Source organism: Myxocyprinus asiaticus, chromosome 48 (assembly GCF_019703515.2).
Source record: "Myxocyprinus asiaticus isolate MX2 ecotype Aquarium Trade chromosome 48, UBuf_Myxa_2, whole genome shotgun sequence".
Lineage (NCBI taxonomy): Eukaryota > Metazoa > Chordata > Actinopteri > Cypriniformes > Catostomidae > Myxocyprinus > Myxocyprinus asiaticus.
This window is the reverse complement of record NC_059391.1, coordinates 2,280,773-2,301,759: the sequence shown is the minus strand read 5'-3', so window position 1 is coordinate 2,301,759 and position 20,987 is coordinate 2,280,773. Positions and strand designations below refer to the sequence as shown.

Here is a 20,987-nt window from a genome sequence, read left to right as displayed (position 1 = left end):
CACTTTGTCTGTGTAAATGAGGAACTGTCACACCAAATTAAAGTATGGAGTGCCACAGGGATCAGTTTTAGGGCCTCTGCTTTTCTCCTTATAAATGATTCCTCAGGGAGACATTATTAGGAACCATGAAATTATGTTTTCAGTGGTATGCCGACGATACCCAACTTTGTATTTCTTAGAAACCTGACGAAATTTCACATTTTTCCAAATTAGCAGTGTGAATAAACTACACCAAAGATTGGATTGCTAGAAATTTCCTTGCTACTAAATTCCTACAAAACAGAAGTACTAACTATTGAAACAAAAATCTCTAAAAATAAGCCTCTAAAATATAATTTGACATTAGATGGATGAAATATTGCGAAGTTACACCACATGCTCTCTGTTGCTGATGCCGAAAAACGAATTAATGCGTTTATGACCTCAAGACTAGATTATTGTAATGCATTACTGGGTGGATGTCCTGCAGGTTTAATAAATAAACTTCAATTGGCTCAAAATGCAGCAGCTAGAGTGCTGACTAGAACCAAGAAATATGATCATATCAGCCCCATTTTATCATTGGCTACCTGTTAAGTTTTGTATTAATGTTACATTTCTGTTAATTGCTTACAAAGCTTTGTATGGTTTAGCTCCACAGTACTTAAGTGGCCTTCTATCAACCTATAATCCATCACGTTCATTACAATCGCAATATGTCGGTCTGTTTAAAATAGAGTGGAGGGAGACAATTTTCTTATTTGGGTTCTAAACTATGGAATAGTTTTCCTAGCAGTTTTCGGGACTCAGACACACTCTCACAGTTTAAGTCTAGACTAAAGACTTATCTATTCAGCCAGGCATATACCTAATTTATCCCTCAACTCATAGTTATGCTGCTTTAGTTAGGTCAGCCGGAAGCAGAAACACTTCTCTTAATCTGTAACTCTGCTTTAAAATGAATGGCATCTACGCTAATATTATTCTATTTGTTTCCCTGTCTCAACCTCGGGACAGATATCCAGAGGTTACCAGAGTCTGCCAGATCCTGCTCCGGTCCTGCTTGATGTCTGACTTGCACTGCTATATGTTGCTGAGTAATGATGATTAACTGCAGCCTGTGCCAGCCAGACTTCACTTCAGCCTACTACAGTGGACTTTACAGAGGATGAATTGATGCAAACTCCAAGACATGGGATTCTTCATGTGCCACTGTCTGAAGCTTGGTCTCAGGGTGGACTTCACTAAAATTAGATGCCAGAAGCATCCAGCTGGACTGTAAAACACTCTCTTAAAATGAAATACATAGACAGTGACTTAACTGCCAAAAAAAGCCTTCATCAACCAAATATCAAAGGACAGTGCATCTACGTGCATTTCCACCGTTAATTTGGGATGACTTCAAAGACTTTGTCTCCAAACTTACAGTTCATACAAAATAATTTTGTTTAAACATTGGCCCCTAATGGTTACTTAGTTTACTAATTTAAACCATGACTTGTTCTACATATAAATAACTAATGTTGGCATTATATTCATGTTGATTTGCCAGTAGGGTACTGGCCCCCAAAGTAAACATTGATTCTCCCAAGGTTATTTTTCTCCATTAACCAACATCTTATGGATTTTTTGTTCCCTGCCAAAGTCACCTTTGGCTGGCTCCCTAGGGGTCTAAATACAAATATTATTCACTTATTAAGGCACAGTCAACAATCAAATTTTTATCAAATAGCACAATGATGACATTATTTTCTGTTATAGCATAATTTCCTGTACTGCTAGGAAATGTCATCTGTTGTGAAAAGTGCTATACAAATAAAAGACTTGACTTGACTTGACTTGACTTGAGGTCTGGCTTTGGTGTGGGTATTGAGGTTCTGGTGTTGGTATGGGACTTAGGGGGTCTGACATTGTTCTGGGTGTAATGGAGTCTGGTATTGGTCTGGGTCTTAGGAGGTGTGGTATTAGTCTGCGACATTGGGGGTCTGCTATTGGTCTGGTTCTAATGGGGCTTGGCATTGTTCTAGGTCTTGAGTTTAGTATTGGTCTGCATCACTGGGGGTCTGGGTCTTAGGAGGTCCTCTATTGGTCTGGGTTTAGGGGTCTGGTTTTGGTCTGGGTTTCAGGGGGTCTAATATTTATCTGGGTCTTACAGGGTCATGTATTGATCTAGGTCTCAGGGGTTCTTGTATGAATCTGGATCCTAGGAGGTCTAGTGTTGATATGGGTCTTAGGAGGTCTGTTTTTGATATTGGACTTAGGGCATCAGTTATTACTCTGGGTCTCAGGTGTTCTGAAATTAATCTGGGTCTTAGGGGGTCTGGTGTTGTTCTTGGCCTTAGGAGGTCTGGTATTATATGGGTCTTAGGGGGTCTGGTATTGCTCTGGGTCTCAGGAGTTCTGGTATTAATCTTGGTCTTAGGGCATCTGGTGTTGGTCTGGGTCCTAAGAGGTCTGGTATTGGTCTGGTTCTTACAGGGTTTGGTATTGATCTGGGTCTTTGGGAGTCTGATATTGGTCTGGGTCTAGGGGGCCTGGTATTGGTATGCATCTTATGAGGTCAAATATTGGTCTGGGTCTCTGGGGTCCTGGGGATCTTTTGAAATAGGTCTCTGGGGTCTGGAATTGATCTGGGTTTTAGGAGGTCTGGTATTAATCTGGGTCTTAGGAGATCCTTTATTGGTATGGGTCTTAGGAGGTCTGGTATTGGTCTGGTTCTCATAAGGTTTGGTATTGGTCTGGGTATTTGGGAGTTTGATATTGATATGGGTGTAGGGGGTCTGGTATTGCTATGGATCTTAGGAGGTCCGATACTGGTCTGGATCTCAGGTGATCTGATATTGGTCTAGATCTCAGGAGGTGTTGCTCTGGCTCTCAGGGGGTCTGGTATTGAATCTGGGTCTTATGGGTCTGATGTAGGTCTGGGTCTTAGGAGGTCTCATATTGGTCTGGTTCTTATGGGGTTTTGAATTGGTATGGGTCTTTGTGAGTCTGATATTGGTCTGGGTCTAGGGGGTCTGGGATTGGTAGGGATCTTAGAAGGTCTGGAATTAATCTGGATCCTTGGAGGTCTGGCATTGATCTGGGTCTTAGGGGTCTGGTATGCTCTGGGTCTCAGGGGATTTGGTATTAATATGGGTTTTAGGGGGTCTGGTGTTGGACTGGGCCTTAGGAGGTATGGAATTTGATATGGGTCTTAGGGGGTCTGGTATTGCTCTGGGTTTCAGGAGTTCTAGTTTTAATTTTAGTCTTAGGGGGTCTGGTGTTTGTCTGGGTCTTAGGAGGTCTGGTATTGATCTGGTTCTCATGGAGTTTGGTATTGTCTGGGTCTTTGGGAGTCTGATATTGGTCTGGTTCTTATGGGGTTTTGAATTGGTCTGGGTCTTTTTGAGTCTGGTATTGGTCTGGGCCTAGGGGGTCTAGGATTGGTATGGATCTTAGGGGGTCTAATATTGGTGCTTTTCTCTGGGGATCTGGTATTGGTCTAGATTTTAGAAGGTCTGTTATTGCTCTGCGTCTCAGGGGGTCTGGTATTGCTCTGAGTCTCAGGGGTTCTGTAGTTCTGGTATTGTTCTGGGTGTTTGGGGGTCTAGTATTGTTCCATGCTCACATGCCTTATAACTTAAGACTAGCATTGTCAGCAGACTGATGCAAGGCCGTTTAATGGTATTGACTGGTGATTCGTTACCATCCAATTTGCTGGTGGTAATTTGTCCTCTTTAGAAAATCATTAACTTTAATGTTATCCACCAGTGAATTGAGTCAAATCTATTGACTCTGACCACATATGAAGCTTTAACAAGAATGTTGTCTAAACAGTAAGAAAAAAAGTTTAGAAAAAAGAGAAGACTTTCCTTTATTTCAGAGACAAAGAATGTCTGAAAGATCAGGGAGTCTTGGAGATACACAACAGGGACACAACAATTTCAAATCAATACCCAGGATAGTTTTAATGACTATATCATGCAAAAATAATCATCACACTCTATAAAGAACATCAACTTGTATCTTTTCAAAACCAGAAAATTGCCTCTAAATGTTTGGTCCACCAGTCTGAAAATCATAGGTAAGACATAATAATGTCTTGAATTCATTAATTTTATAAAAAATGACACTTAGTGAGCAATTCATACAGCATAATACTTTTGACATCAAGAAATCGCTCTGTTTGACACAACAATAGAATATAACAATCACTTGTGCACTTTAGTCTCAGGAAAGAGGCCATGAATAGGGCTTCAATCTTTGATACATTCATCAGATAATGCACAAATCAAGAAAACATCTATTCATCCAGTTGAGTTTTGGAACAACTTAAAGCATGGCTCAGATTCCAACTTCTGAAAATGTCCATGTATCTTTTAATCTAAGAAGAACAAACATTAGACTTGATTTTAAGCTAAATTTGATGTTTCAATCAGACTTTCGCAAACATTCTGACACAATTTGAATGATTCAGATGTTGATTATAGCAAAACAGTTGATGTTACCATTAAGTTATTGCAGTACGTGTTTGTAATAAGCTTTTCTTATTTTTTATTTATTTATTTTTTTTTTTGGTTTGTTCCAGGAGCCGTTTAAGACAAATCGTCTTAGATAAGTGCTGGTTAACTAAACACAACATGCTGGTTTGTGTCAGGAATGAATTGGTATAAGGGTAAATAACACAAAAAACATGTCCAAGTCTCACCCCAAATTCTAAAGAAAAAAAACAAAACAATAAGAAAGTACATTTTGTTTAAAGTAAAATTGTCTCAATTTGATCAATGTGAAATGATCATTTTCAAACAGTAGTTTTTACTGTATTACAATAAACATTACTGTAATACAATGCTTTTTTCAGTATAATTAAATTAATCAATGAAAGGCATTACAAAAATACAATTAAAATTTATTTAAATTATTATCTTCCCATTACAGTGATTAGAATGCAACTTTTTGCATTACGGTAATGACAATTACTGTAATGAGAATCCTAAAAAATCAGCTTTATATTCTTTAACCAAAATAAGTTTAACCATCAAATCAAATTGTTTTTACTGTAATGAATCTGGATGTTTTACTTAGTATTTTTTATTTATTTATTTCTAATTATATTCAGTTGTGCTTCTTATTACTGTAAAACAGTACTTATTTAATGCATTACAGTAAAAATTACTGCAATAAGTTTTTTCAGCATAATTAAATCAAAGACATTACAAAAAATACAACCATGATGTATACATACGTAACGATTTAAATAATATCATAATTTTGTCTCAGTTACAGTAACAAGAATGAGACTTTTTTTTATTATTATGTTAATAAGAAATACAATGATTAGAATCCTAAAAAACACGCTTCATGTTTTTTATCCAGAATAAGTTACATTACCATTTTACTTCAGATTGCAGTGATGGGAATGAGACCTTTTTTGCATAACTGTAATGCAAATTATGAGAGTAATATACAATTTCTTAATGCTTCATGTTATTAATGCAAAACATAATTTCTTTGTTTTTTCTTTTGATTTTGAGGTGAAATATGACCCATGCATTTTCTTGACAGGTTGTGTGAGATTCACCCATTAACAATTTCAAACACATTACATCAATTTTGCATGGCAACAGTTAAATACATTGCAGTGATCAACAAATTCTTACACAGGATTTGACCATGAATATGGAATGCTCTCTTTGATATCACAATATTCGTCCCAAAACAGACTTCCACACTGACAATCTTGGATAAAAATGGCCCAATAAGAACAATAAGCACAGCAATCACTGACTGTCTCACAGAAACGATAAATCTATGTAAAACACTTAGGATAAAGACAACTTTTTTTTACTCTGAATAACAACATGTCAGTGCATTCAAGGTATATTAGAAAATGTCAGGTTTGTCATCATATGTTGCTGAAATGCAACATTTAAATGAAGATCAGCTTAATACCACTGAAAATACAGGACTGTGTTGCCAAGCAATAAAGTAACACACACTTGAATGTACTGTTGGTGTAAATAGCTCAATAAAATTTGTTTTGTGCCACAGTTTATACAAGATTGCTCTTTAAAAAGTTCTCAAGTGTACTTTTAGTACATTTAAAGGTTCATCAATATATTTCACACTTATTTTAATACACATCAGTATTCAGATATATCAGTTATATTATGTTTGTGCTATTTTATATTCTCTCTGAACCATGTACAGTAGTTGATTAACTTCTATTTGCTCTATTTTCTAGGTTTAAGTCCCATATAAAGGACCGGTTAATAATATAGACCTGTTAATATTAAAGTACATAATGTTAAACAGCACTCTTTGTAGCTTTTAAGTTTATATAATATAGTTACATAACCCAAATTTTGCATATTTTCTTTAAGGTCAATGGCAAGAGCTCTGTAAACCAGAGGAGCAAAAAAGTCTGTGTTAAACACTTGTTTCTTTTGAACAAAACTACAATTTAACCTACTCTTATCTAACCTAGCCTACTCTAATTGATTTTGACTTGTTAAACTCATAAACTACTCATCTACTAAATTTACGCAGTAGACGACACTAAACTAAAGCAAAACTGGTCTAAGCCTGAAAACACGCCAAGACCTGTGCCTTGATAACAGATATGTATGTGCTATTAAATATTGTCAGTTGATTAAATGCTGTAAACCACAGTAATATTTGAACATAAATATCTTTACTTTTTAAAGAAACATTTATGTAGTCTTTAAACGGATTTAGCCTTATAAATTCTTACTATACTTCTGAAAATGATTTCTTTATAATTAGCAATATTTTCTTGTTGTAATGTTGTTCTCTAAATATCTTCTCCATTCAAAGATGTCTCTCACTCCCACAGTTATTTTTATAGGGTATAGCAACATTACCACTAACTTGCTCAATATCTCTGCTTTATTTTTTTCATTTTTTTAAATATTTGGTTTATCTACGAGTACCGGTCTCCTGTATATGAATGCTCGGCTTCCTCCTGGACATATTCTTCATTTTTCTCCCAGGTTTTCACCCATCCCCCGTTCAGCTGTGTTGTGGCTCCGTATGTTTTGGCGGGACCCCCAGTAGTGCTCTGGCCTCCAAAAGGAGTGTGACTCAATGAGATGTCACCAGTCTCCTCCGCTAACTCGTCTTCATCGATGAAGCCACACTTCTCCTCGCTGGTCTCCTCCGGATCGGCCCACGGCTGCTTCTCTCCAGACGCAAAAATCCCGTAGAACACCACGCCACCATAATGCACCAGTGAGGCGATCAGGAACACGTTCTGCCACTCCCCACGGGTCTAAAATTGCATAAAGGACCATTTAAAAATACAGTCTTAGAATTTCTATGTAATCCTTTGTGCCAGTGTGGCAGTTCAGAGGTGAAACATCCACTGTGACTCTAAAAGCATGTTAAATGTTCTCTTAAACAGATGAGGTTTTTGTGGTTAATACTCTATCCAGTTTGAAATCAACAAAACTGACTTCCCAACCCTTAATCTTATACCTATACCTAACTGATTGTGTCAGAAAAGTAAAAGTGAGACAAAAAACACAATTGCTGAAGCAACCATGTCATTTTATGGTGCTTCTTTGACACATTTAGCTCACGTATCGACTCTTAAGGACTCATGCCCCGTCCTTTACATCACAAGTGCTACGCTCTATCCGTTGATCTACTGCGCAATTTGATCACACTTGAACAAGCTTGTATATGTAGTTATGTAATACAAACATTAAAATCTATCATCTAACAAGTCATGCGGTATAGTAAAAGTGTTGAGATAGCATTTTGTGAGGAACAAGGTGAAAAGTGTTTACTGACTGCCGTTTTACTCATGATTTGTGTGAAAGTGAATAAAAGTAGTTGTAGTAGCACCTCTAGTCTTAATTTCACCAAGAAACTGCTGTGATACATACTGTCTAAAAACCATGTAAAGATAATTTTGCAAAATTGTTGTTTTAGTTACGTGATTCTATAAGACCAGTCAATATTCAAAATATTTCAGAAATAGTTGTATATTATGAACATAGCCAAGATTTGGTTTCGATAGTCCCAAAAATAAATGTTATAATGAAATCAAGATAACTTAATGATTCCATATTTCACCTTATTTTTTGTCATGGCACCTACAATGAGAGGGCATACCATGCCAGACAGAGTGCCCACTCCATTAGAAATGCCCATGAGTATACTGGCATACCTTGGTGCAATATCCAGGTGGTTCACATTAAAACCTTAAAGAGGGATAAATATAAAAGTAGAAATTCAGAAATGTTGGGAGACTTTAGAAATCAAAAGCGATTTCAAAATTTGAGAGATTTTAAAGGACAATACTGTACCTATATAAAGTCTATCAGCATTGTGATGCAACTCACCTGATATGGCAAAGCCGCTAAACCCAACCGCTAGCACCAGAAAAGAGATGGCCATCCCTTTACTGTGTGAGAAACCAACCACCAACAGAAGAGTGGCTTCCATCCCAAACCCTACAATATGTGTATAAGTTTAATGTAATATCAACAAAACAATTGCTACAGTCTTACCTTAAAGAAATGAAGACTAATACAAAAGAAATTTGATCACTCTCACCTCCGCAGTTCATGATTTTTCTGACGTTGGTGGTGGACAAGATGTTTTTACTGCGGAGGAAGTCAGCCAGTTGACCACCAATTGGCACAATAATGGTCATGACCAGATGGGGTAAAGCAGAAAGCATACCAACCTGACAACACATACATACAACCCATAAGTGCTCATGACATCACCTTAAAGGGTGAGTATATTTAAAGCGGAAGTATGTAATTCCTGTGACACTAGCGCCACCAAACGGAATTGCAAAAATAAACAATGTTTTCAAAACAGCCTTGTGAATACACCCCTGTCTGCTCTTGGTCAGATAATGAGATAGTCCCACCACCAACTCATGCCATTGGTTGAGTAACATTGTTGGGGGTCTAAGCAGGACCCTCAAAACAAACAGAGAAATATTAATAGTGCCACAGAGACACAGTGCTTATAGTTTTCGAGAAAATTTACATTAATTGCTTAATTATACTGTAGTCGTCTCTGCAAATTAAAGGGATAGTTCACTCAAAAATGAAAATTCTCCCATCAGTTACTTACCCTCATGCCATCCCAGATATGTATGACTTTCTTTCATCTGCTGAACTCAAATGAAGATTTTTAGAAGAATTTCTCAGATCTTTTGGTCCACACAATGCAAGTGAATGGGTGCCAACATTTTAAAGCTCCAAAAATCACATAAGTCAGCATAAAAGGAATCCATGAGACTCCAGTTGTTAAATCAAAATCTTTAGAAGTGATATGATATGTGTGGGTGACAAACAGATCACTTTCACATTCTTCTTCTTGTGTTTTTGGTGATTCAAATTCTTCATGTTTATCACCCCCTACTGGGCAGGGAGAAGCATTTCTAGCAAAAAAGGACTTTAATATTGGGTGTTTTCCATTCCGAAGGGCTCATCCCTATGCCCTAACCCCTTCAGAGGATTTGCCCTCCAGAGTGAGAGCTTTGGAGGGCTGAAGGTTGTAAGGCTCAAAACTATCAGTTATTCGGAATGCACTTCAACATCATCTATCCAAGCCAAAGGAGCCACTGCTGTCGCACACACCTATCGTTTCACTTCTGAAGATATGTATTTAAACACTAGAGTCTTATTACTTTTATGCTACCTGTATGTGCTTTTTTGGAGCATCAAAATTTTGGCACCCATTCACTTGCATTATGAGGACCTAAAGAGCTGAAATATTTATGTTAATTTGTGTTCTGCAGAACAAAGAAAGTCATACACATCTGGGATGGCATGAGGGTGAGTAAATGGGTGAACCCCTTTCATTTTTGGGTGAACTATCCCTTTAAGTAGATTTTACTTGACTTTATACAATTAAAATGTACTTAGAAACACTATGTGCAAAAACCTGAGAAATAAAAATATAAGTATATATAACTAATATTTTTTTCTGTGATATTTAAAGAAAAATTATGTCTTTCAGGCAGTAGAATTGTCAACTTCTATCAAAGAAAACAATGTAAATCACTAAAATGCCATTTAGCATGCTAAATAACAACATACAGTTGTGCCTGGAGAATCAGATAGATAAAATGCAGTTGTAAAAGTTGAAATCCTGAGCTAGACTTATCTGATAAAACACTGATCTCCATACCCTCCAATCTGCCATGCTGCATGTGAGGCAGTTATGAGCAGCCGATTGAAAGCAGAGGTTCAATTACACCTGTCAGCCTTACAGGATTTATATCACTCTCTCTTTTCAGGGACTGAAGATCAATAACAGTGTCAGCTTTTATTTATGTACAGCACACGTTTCTGAATGCCCAACAAGAGAAACACAATCCAATCTGGGCGACTCAATCCATGAGCAGTGACAGTGGTGAATGAGAGGTCAAACACAGCAGAAAGCAGTGATTCGTATTGAAGCCTGGTTGTGTCTGAGAACAATTCAAACAGGAAATGCACTATTATAGACTTGATGCATATAAACACATACTAGCTACAAGCCAGGCTTTTAAAAATGTATCTGTGACTTTATGAAAGTGATGTTCCGGTTTAAATACAAGTTAAGCTTTATGGACAGCATCTGTGGCATGCTGTTGATTAGCACAGAAAATAACTTTGACTCGTCTCATAGTAGAGCTTGTTAAATTAAACATGGGCTGTATTTAACAAGAGCTCAAAACATGAGGAATCTAATTTTCATTGCTCTTAAGAGATATACGAGTTCATTGTACACTGAAAACATATTTACCTTTAAAACTCAAAACTTCCTCCTCAGTCCAAAAAGAGCATTTATTGAAACCTGTAAAAAACTTGTTCTTTACTTCTTAACTGTGTGATATCACGAAGTTGAATGCATTAACATGTTGCCAATCACATTTACTAATAATAATATATAGAAGTCAATCAAATCTTGTGCTGTTCTGGCTGTGTAGCACCTGCCGCTCTGCACATCGGTTTGTCTTTAAAGGTTTATATGTTTTGATCTCCTAAACAAGTTTAAGCTGTTCTCATACCTTACTGATTTCAAAGCCAAACACTTCCTCAAAGTATGCGGGCTGACTGATGAGCAGCAGATAGAAGGTCCAGCTCCTGCAGAAATTAGCCACAATGATTGCATAGACTGGCATAGAGGTGAAGAACTTTCTCCAGGGTGTCTTGAATTTCTGCAGGAATAAATAAAAAAATGAACATGCTACACTTTCCATGACAAGAGTCTTTGTTTTTTCTCTCAATGCTGCAGACATTTCCCAGTGCCCACAGGGTACCTGCTACCTACTGCTTGATGTTCTCTGCTTAAATTTCATCAACAAACACCACACAGCGGACATACATACCTCAGCTGCCCCAAGTAGTTTGGCACTTTCTCCAATACTCTCCTCTATGTAAGTTCTCTCTTCATCTGTAATGGTGGGATGATCTGCTGGACTCTCATACGACACCAGAATCCAAAACATGTACCAAATGATCCCGAAACACCCTAAAGTCCAATGTATCGAGAGTCAGGGAGTAGTCAAGGGTAGTTCACCCCAAAATTTTCATTTAATCACCATCATTTTGTTTCCAAACCCTACTACTTTCTTTCTTCCTTTGAACAGAAAAGGTCATTTTTTTAAGAATATTCATACAAGACTTGGTGTGTCGAAAAACTTGGGCTGCAGCAGGTTTAATTTCAATGATGTCAAAAACCATTTTCTATTGTGCAATAGAAGTTTGAATAGGCATGTGCACAAATGAGATTTTAAAGCTACGGCAGAGCAAATTTTCATCAAATAACAACTTAAATGTAACTTTTTCTGCAAACAAATATTGAGAATGAGTCATATAAACTACATTTATGATGCTTTCATGGTGCTTTTTTGTCACTTGGAGCTTGACTGCTTTGGTCCCCATTAGAGGTCTGCTAGTGGCCGTGTTTTTTTGGGGGGGGGGCCACCCTTTGAATATATATATACAGTATATATGTACAGTACATACATACATATATACACATAAGTTTGCTGCCATTGAAAATGTAGCAAATTTGTAGCAAGTTGTTGCTCACGGTGATATCACAGTGATGTCATTTTGTTGTTTATAAAAAATCGTAGAAGTATGGCAAAATCGTACAAACATCTTTATGCATTTTTAAGATATGAGCAATCAAACATAGTGGCCCACTTTTTTGGGGGGCGACCCTGTATATATATACTGTGTGTGTGTGTGTGTGTGTATATATATATATATAAACTTTCCCATTACATTCAAGCAGGCTTGAGTAACCCCACTGCTTAAAAAACCAACACATAACCCCACAGTAGTCGACAACTACAGACTGGTCTCTCTCCTACCCTTCCTATCTAAAACTCTTGAGAGGGTCATATTCAACCAGTTGTCTGCTTTTCTCTCACAGAACAACCTACCCATCTGGCTTCAAAAAAGGACACTCAACAGAGACCACCCTTTTGTCAGTAGTTGAAACCCTGCGACTGGCGAGAGCTAACTCCAAATCATCCGTCCTCATCCTCCTTGACTTGTCTGCTGCCTTTGACACAGTGAATCACAAGATCCTCCTGTCCACCCTCTCTCACTTGGGCATCACAGGAACTGCGCTTGGATGGTTTGAGACATATCTCACTGGCAGATCCTTCATGGTCTCCTGGAGAGGAGAGGTGTCCAAGACACACCAACTGACCACTGGGGTTCCTCAAGGATTAGTGCTTGGACACCTCCTCTTCTCGATGTGCACAACATCACTCGGACCGGTCATTGAGGCACATGGCTTTTCCTACCACTGCTACGCAGATGATACACAGCTCTGCCTGTCGTATGACCAGCTTAATTTCACAGCACACATCTCGTCAACCGCCCGGTCTTGCAGATTCGTGATGATTTAAAGAAGAATTAATGTACGTGCTTTTATAAAATTATAAGCTTCAAATTTCTGCCTTTAAACCCTCCAAAAATTGACCCCTATTTCCTTTGTAAGTGCCTCACTGTAACCTCCATTTTTGCGTTTTTTAAAGAAAAGGAGGGACGAGTCGAAATTAATTTTTTGTGGTAATCAACATTATGCCATGAATGCTGTTGATTGAGCTTAACTTGTATTGAACCCGGAACATTCCTCTAGAAAAAGCAGTTCAGACATTCTGCTAAATCTGTTTTTTAAGGAACGACATGATGGTGAGTAGATGATGACAGAATGTACATTTTCAGTAACTTTTCCTTTAACATCAGGTACATATCCATATAATTAATCAATTACAAAACGTACCATAGATATAGAAGACAGAAGACCAGCCTGAGTATTGCACTAATATTCCAGCCAGTGGCATGGCAACCACAGCACCAGCATATGAACCTGAAATAGGGTGTTTTAATGGTTTTTAGAGGCAACCTGAGAAATTATGTGTTATGTGTAATAAACTGAGATGTATTTACCACAAAAAGAGGTGGTTGCTAAGCGACTTCTCTCCAGGGGTGGAGCCCACTTGCTCCAAATCCCATGGCATGCTGGATAGGTCACACCCTGAACACACACATAGCCATTACAAACCATATCCTCAATCAAAAATATTGTGAAATTGTTATTTTACAATATTCAGTTTATTGGTCAATCAATATGGGTTTTTCAATGACAAACTATGAAACTTTTGATTTTGGTTCCCCAATCTTGTGTATTTGGTTATACTCTTGACTAATAATAATAATAATAATAATTATTATTATTATTATTATTATTATTATTATTAAAATAAATAATTTTTGCTCAATAAAATCAACTGTTGAACATTTAATAGCTTACAAAGGGGCCATAAAAACAGAGACAAATTGAGCCTGAGTTGTTTAACAAATTAACATTAACATACAATCGCATTTTAAACCAGGATTAATGATCCATGCAGACTTCTGTAAACTCGAGCAGACCCGATCTGATTCACCACAAACACATTAATGCCACTCATTAAATCTTAATTAGTAGCTAATTGTCACACAATCAGTCACTGATAGACACAAATTGCTGGAGCCAGCGAAGAAGAGCTTATGTCAGTACACACAACACAAGTGGCTGCGGTTACAGTAAAACCTCAAATGGTTTGCCATTCATCTACACTGTAGATTCTACAGTAAACACTCTCTTGTCTTAAACAATTGCACAGAATAGCAGATGAGCAACAGGAAGTCAAAGCGGGCAGCTGTGAATACTCTTTCAATGTTCATCATTTTAAGTGTTGTTTGAGTAAGAGATGATGTCACAAGCCCACATTCCCCCTTTCAAGCGTTTGTTTTCTTGTCACTCCTGTGCTTTCAGTATATTTGCTTTGCTGTTTCAGGCTGGTTTTAGGGACCTGGTTTATCTATGCTGGTACCTTAGCAAGTAACATCTGTTTTTTAATGTCAAATGAGACAGACTGAAAGATTACACTGGTTCTAATAGGAATATATGTTATGTTCGGAATAGTATACAAACAAAGAGAATGTATACTGTTCACAATAAGCAAATTTGATGTATTAATGGAATACCTGGATGACTACTTTTGCCATAATATGCAGTATACAACAGAGCATACTGAAGATTGTGTCCCAAAATACATGAACTCAACTTGACTTTCCATTTTCAGCTTGATAAATTAACCGGAAGAAAATTACAATTACAATTTTGGTAAAACTTTACTTTAAAGTTTCCTTTGTTAAGAGTTTATAACGGAGTTCATTATTGACTAATAATTAATTCACAAAAGCATTATAAATCATTGATTTGCAGTTTTAACACCATGAATAAAATGAGTGACTTTCATGCAATACATTTTACTAAACTTGTTATAAATGCTTAATAACATTTATTCAACATTATTGAAAATGTACACTCACCGACCACTTTATTAGTAACACCTACCTAATTATTAATGCGATTATCTAATCGGCCAATTGTGTGGCAGCAGTGCAATGTATAAAATCAAGCAGATACAGGTCAGGAGCTTCAGTTAATGTTCACATCAACCATTCTGTGTAAAGCTATATCCAATATTAGGATTGCAGGGTTTTGCAACAAAGTTATAAAATTGGATATATCTTTGTAAAGAAAAGGTTAGTAAGTGATTTTATCACACTAAAATCATGTTAATATGTAAAATGTTTACATCTTGTGGCTATACTTTTAAAACTCTCTGTGTTTCAGTGTTTATGGACTGGCCCCATTCACTTCCATTGTAAAGTGTTGAAAGTTGTAAAGTTGTAAAGTTGTAAAGTTGTTTTTATTATCAAGCAATTACTACCTTTTTTATTATCTACCCAACAACCCCACCCCCCCCCCAGAATCTATGCCCCTACTTACCGCAGTGCACTTACAATGGCAATCTATGGGGCAAGTATACCAGAAAGTTTAAAAAGAGAAAAAGAGGGTTATATTTTTGTTAAAGCTCTTACTTCAATCTTTCTGCTAAAAAAAGAAAAAGAAAAAAAAAAAAAAGTGTTATTTGAGTGGTAAAGTTGTCTAAAGTCTCCTTTTAGTGGAACTACTTTTCCATGTGTGACAAATGTGATTTCGGTGGAGTGGATTTTTCTCTATGGAATCAACTCTGTGTAAACTGCCCTATACTATTATCTTTGCACATACTGAGCAAAAGTGGTCCTGACTAAGAGAACGATAAGCTAAGAGCTTTACATGGTCATGACAGGAGTAGAAATACTGGGTTTAACTTTGCACTGATAAGTTTGGTAAGCAATTTTATTACACTAGTCTTATGTTAATAAATGTAATGTTTAAGTCTTGTTGCTATACATTCAAAACAGTGTTTATTTATCTTTAGTTTACTGAACCTTTATCGTAGTGCAATGTCTTGCCTCATATTGCAGACTTCCATTTTAAGTGCATTACTGTAAACTTGATTTTTGCTTGTTTATAGAAACTGAGGTATGAGACGAAATTATTGTCTGTGGTAACCAACATTATTCCACAAATGGAGATCTTTAATTGTACTGAACCCAGAATATTCATTTAACAACTGGTACACAGGTGGATTAGTAATTAAATTGACTTACTTCAACTAGGCCCTGCAGAATTCTCACAAAGATGACACAGCCGTAGTGCACACGTGCAGCAGATGGGATGAACATGTTGAGTGTTGATGTAAGCAAGATAGCAGCACCAAACACCCTGCAAATCAAAGTATGGAGAAACAGCATTGACCAATAGTTTCTGATTGTTTGAAACAATAAAAAGATCTGTTGGCCAGCATTGTTTAAATGTCATACTGTAGGCAAATCTTTAAAGCACCTTTGGATTCAGAAGAAAATAAAAAAAATAATCTTGATTGTTAAGAAACTTTATGAAGGCAATAGCACCCAAAGGTGTCACTGTCTAACAGTGAAATTATTCTAGGTGTGCTGAAAGGCAGACAAACACATATTTTATTAATCTTGTGTGAAATCTAATTTACATAGGCTACAAACATCTGTTTTCATGTTAATTCAAATTCATGTTAGTGAGGCATGAATTTCAACATTCAATGCTAAGACGTGCGGACAACTAAATCTAGAAACTACATTAACTTATTCATTTTATGCTGATTCAGACAGACCACATTTGAAGATGACAGTTCCATCCATTACTACACCATTTTACAACATTTCACAAAACATATATTCATTAAAGGGTTAGTACACCCAAAAATGAAAATTCTCTCACCATTTATTTTATATTTTTGGGAGAACTATCCCTTTAAAACTGGAGTAGTTCCTGTGGCAGATGTGTATGACTTTCTTTCTTCAGCAGAACACAAATGAAGATGGTAGGAATATTTAAGCTCTGTAGAAAATCACGTAAAGGAAATATAAAAGTAATCCATGAGACTGCAGTGGTTTAATCCATATAAATGTAAGTCCTTTATTTACTCTATATCTCCACTTTCACTTTCTCTTTTACATCTGAAAGACACATGCAGTGCCTGGTTAGTTTCACTTTCACATCTGAAAGTGGAAGTGAAAGTGGAGATTTATAGTTAAAAAGGACTTAAATATTGATCTGTTTCTCTACCACACCTATCATATTACTTTTGAAGATATGGATTTAACCACTGGAGTCGTATGGATTAATTTAATGATGCCTTTATATGATTTTTTGAGCTACAAAAATCTGATCACCATTCACTTGCATTGTATGGACCTACAGAGCTGAAATATTCTTCTAAAGATCTTCATTTGTGTTCTGCAGAAGAAAGAAAGTCAAACACATCTGAGATGGCATGAGAATGAGTAAATGATGAGAGAAATTTCATTTTTGGGTGAATAGTTCCTCTAAGTTCCAGGCACCTTTCTGCAAACACACTGGAATAATACATCAATAATCAGTCTATAAACTTGTTTTGATCCATTGTATGTATGTCACACACACACACACACACACACACACACACACACACACACACACACACAAATAAACACTTCTTGCAAGTTTTTCAGAAAGTTAGTTTATGGTTATATAAAAATAAAACCCAAAAGAACGTTAGAACATTCCGAGTTGATTCCTTAAAAATAAGCAAATATGAACCACACACTAACGTTAGGGGAACGTTCTGTCTTTACTGGGAAGGATTTTGACATCGAAAAATGGCACACATCAGCTCTAAACATAATTTGTTTTAATGAAAACGTGTATTTGCCCATTATTTAAGAATTAAAAACTTCGATTGCTTCTATTTTAATTTTATTTTTTTATTGATTAGAATATAATAAGAGGGACATTTTATGGCTCATTTCATAATAATAATAATAATAATAATAAACAGTTTGTCATTGTAAATAGATTTATATGCTAAGTCTATTTAGCATATAAATCTTATTTGTGGTATAAAGTTGAAATCATGTCTTTTCTGTGCTTTGTTTGGTTGCCATGAACCCTGAATGCAGGCGAACAGACGACACGCTTTTCTCTAGAGACCTCATTAACGAACAGACGGGCTCACGTGCCCCACCGACAACCCGGTGTCTTTCTCCTCAAGACCAACACTGATTTAACTAAACAGCCTTTGGCCGAAATTGAATGATTGAATAAATTAATTAATAAATAGCCTACATAAATTGAATGTAATTTAATTGACATAATTTACATAATATATTTATTTAAACGTATTATTATATAAATCACATTTTATTGAAATGCTTTTATTTTATCTATAGGGACGTGCTGTGAATTACCTGTTGGCAGCCAGTCGTGAGGATATATAACCTCCTGGAATCTGTGTCACTATATAACCCCAGAAAAACGAGCCGTGGATCATTCCCACCGTCTCAGGGTCCCAGTTAAATTTAGCTTGCTTGAAAATAAATAAGTAGAAAATAAGGAAACACACTATAATGCAATAGTTTAACTTCAAAGGAATCGTAAAAAGTAAGCAATCAGAGAGTGAAGAAGCTCTGATTGACAGGGGAACATGAGGGAGGGGCCTTCACTCTGAGAGGAGGGGTGTGTGTAGGTTGTGTGTGTCTCTCTCTCTCTCACACCTCTTTTATGATGATCTTGCCTCCTCTGTGAATGGTGCTGTTGTTGACCATACCGACGATCGCGACTCCGAGGTTACAGCGGATCCCGAACGATATACAGAAGCCGAGGCCGCTCATGATGGCGATGATATACCGGCGCGGGAGCCCGAAGCACGTGCAGTCGCACAGAGGAGGTTTTTTCTCCTGTATCTGCGCGGGCCGCCCATCTTCAGTCAGCTCGATAACCTCACCCGTTTTCTGCTTCTTCTCCATCACCCTGTGAAGATACAGCAGCTCTCATTTTCTGTCTAGTGAACGATGTTTGGTCCCCCAAAGCATTCTGGGAACTCTAATTGTAGCTAGAAGTAGTAGTTATTAGTTTTGGTTATGAAAGCCTTCAACTTAAAAATACAAAAATAAAACTTCAGAGAACGTTCGAGAACTAGAACGTTTTTATTAACATGAATAGACGTCCGAATTGTTTCCAAAAAGTACCAAACGGTAACCTAACGTTAGGGGAACGTTTTGTGTTCGCCAATTGTGCGTTGAGAGAGTGAGTTTATTTTTTCTTGATTTCTTTTTTCTTTCACATTATTAACCCACTCGATGAAGAACACGTCAGCAGAGGTGTTTTTATTTAATTTAATAATGAAATCCATCAACGATTCAACTCTAGAAGAGGACAGGCAGAGTTTCTATCCAGCATTATATCTCATCTGTCTAATCACGATTTGACAAACTGAGTTACTTGCACCGCATTGCAGCATTTCTGTCTCTTCATCGAAATACATATACATGCAGACGTGAACACATCTCGATCGAGTATATGATTTTGATTGATTGATTGATTGATTGATTGCGTTGGACTCATCTTTTTTGACTATATGAACAGTTACATATCCCATAATAAAACATTAAATCAATTAAATCATATAGACTAAAGAAAACGAATATCCTGAACCTCTCAAAACTGGACGTTTCATAATTTGTGACCCAAAATGCAAAAGGGATCTTTTTTATTTTTATGTATTTTTTAGAATATATGTATGCAGTAAATTTCAACGAATTATTCAATAAATCGTCTGCATGAAAATAAATTGTTGTCTCACAAATTTCCCCATTTAGATTAATCCGACACATTAATTCAAATAAGACGAAACGTAAATAGTGGCGAAAAAACCTACATCGTTGAGACATTAATAAAAAAGTCTAACGATCTAAATTGTGTAGGCCTAGAAATTAAATCGTTATAGTTTTATAGTTATTTTTAGTGAAGACAGGCAAAAAAAAAAAAAAAAAAAAAAGAGACATAAAATGTGTTTCATAATATTAACAATAATGTATGCAATAATAATAATAATAATAATAATAATAATAATAATAATAATTTAATGTATATATTATCAGCTCGTGTCACGACTTTCCTTTCATGAATTATTAATTGAGTTAGTGCCGCTGTGGGCAGAGAGGAATGATCCTCGGAGGAATTCATTTATCTCCAGATCTATACACGATCACATCACGATCTTTAACGCAGACAAACATTTCTTGCGTGCATTCTCGAAAGGAAAAATACTGAAAAGAACGTTATATATTTTACATTGATCCATATGAATTTTATATTATGCATCCCTTTGTAGATATTTGAGAAGAAAAGAAGAGGGGTCCTTTATATCATACATTGACATCGAAATAATAAACGAATAATTATTATTTACCTATGTCAATGTTTTATATATATATATATATATAATTGTTTTTTTTTTTCTGTCTGTCGGATTTTTTTAATGGAAAGGGGTTGATAGAGTACCTGTGCATGTGTCCGAGGGTTTTCCCCGCCAGATTCCTCAGTCTCTCCTTCCCGGGGGCCAAAACTCGATCCTTCATCGTATCCATCTCCAAAAACGATATTCCACTCGATATTAATGAGATTTTTCAACTTGAAAGGACTGCAGGATGTTTCAGCATATTCCCTTATAGTGGAATCCTGGGCTGTATTTATTTGACCCAGTGAGAAAAAACGTGTTTCTGTGTTTTAATCCTTGTATATAATCAGTTAAATAAAATCTTTTTTCACAGTCACTGAAATGTCCTTTGAATCTCCCTTTCCTTCGACTTCTGTAAATCCTCGCTTTTCCATGTTGTCGATATATTTTTCCCCATAAACGAAGCAAATACAGAAAATGGCAGATAATTTTTTTAAAAAAAGAACAAGAAACCGAAATGTGGAGAGGTGGAAGACAGCACTAGGTGCGGGAGATCGTTCAGTACCGTGGAGAGGGAAAGCGCGTGTCCGCCCAGCTGTTCCATGAACCCGCAGCGCGCTCCACATCTGCGCGCGCTCCTCCCAATCACTCGATAACAAGCATATGGACTGATAAAAAGGCACGCATCTAGCACAAACATAATTAGCTGTCATTTATATGAGTCTTATAATAGTATCATGTAGTAGATTTGTCAGGATTTTCCAGACGCACCTTCATGGAATCAGTTTTCACTGCGCATTAGAAAATGGGACAAGACAAAATAAAGGACTGC

General features: G+C 36.6%; 1 protein-coding gene across 1 annotated transcript; it reads right to left on the bottom strand.

The window, feature by feature from the left end:
• Window positions 1-3,873: 3,873 nt before the first annotated feature.
• Window positions 3,874-20,740, bottom strand: LOC127437237 (vesicular glutamate transporter 2.2-like). Its single transcript, XM_051692050.1, has 12 exons — window positions 20,260-20,740; window positions 18,471-18,726; window positions 18,165-18,283; window positions 16,011-16,125; window positions 13,410-13,497; window positions 13,243-13,329; window positions 11,327-11,469; window positions 11,006-11,155; window positions 8,545-8,677; window positions 8,331-8,441; window positions 8,062-8,189; window positions 3,874-7,252 (listed from the first exon to the last, which is right to left on the bottom strand). The coding sequence occupies exons 1-12, from the start codon at window positions 20,343-20,345 to the stop codon at window positions 6,905-6,907; spliced, it is 1,764 nt and encodes a 587-aa protein (XP_051548010.1). The 5' UTR covers window positions 20,346-20,740; the 3' UTR covers window positions 3,874-6,904.
• Between the last annotated feature and the right edge of the window lie 247 nt (window positions 20,741-20,987).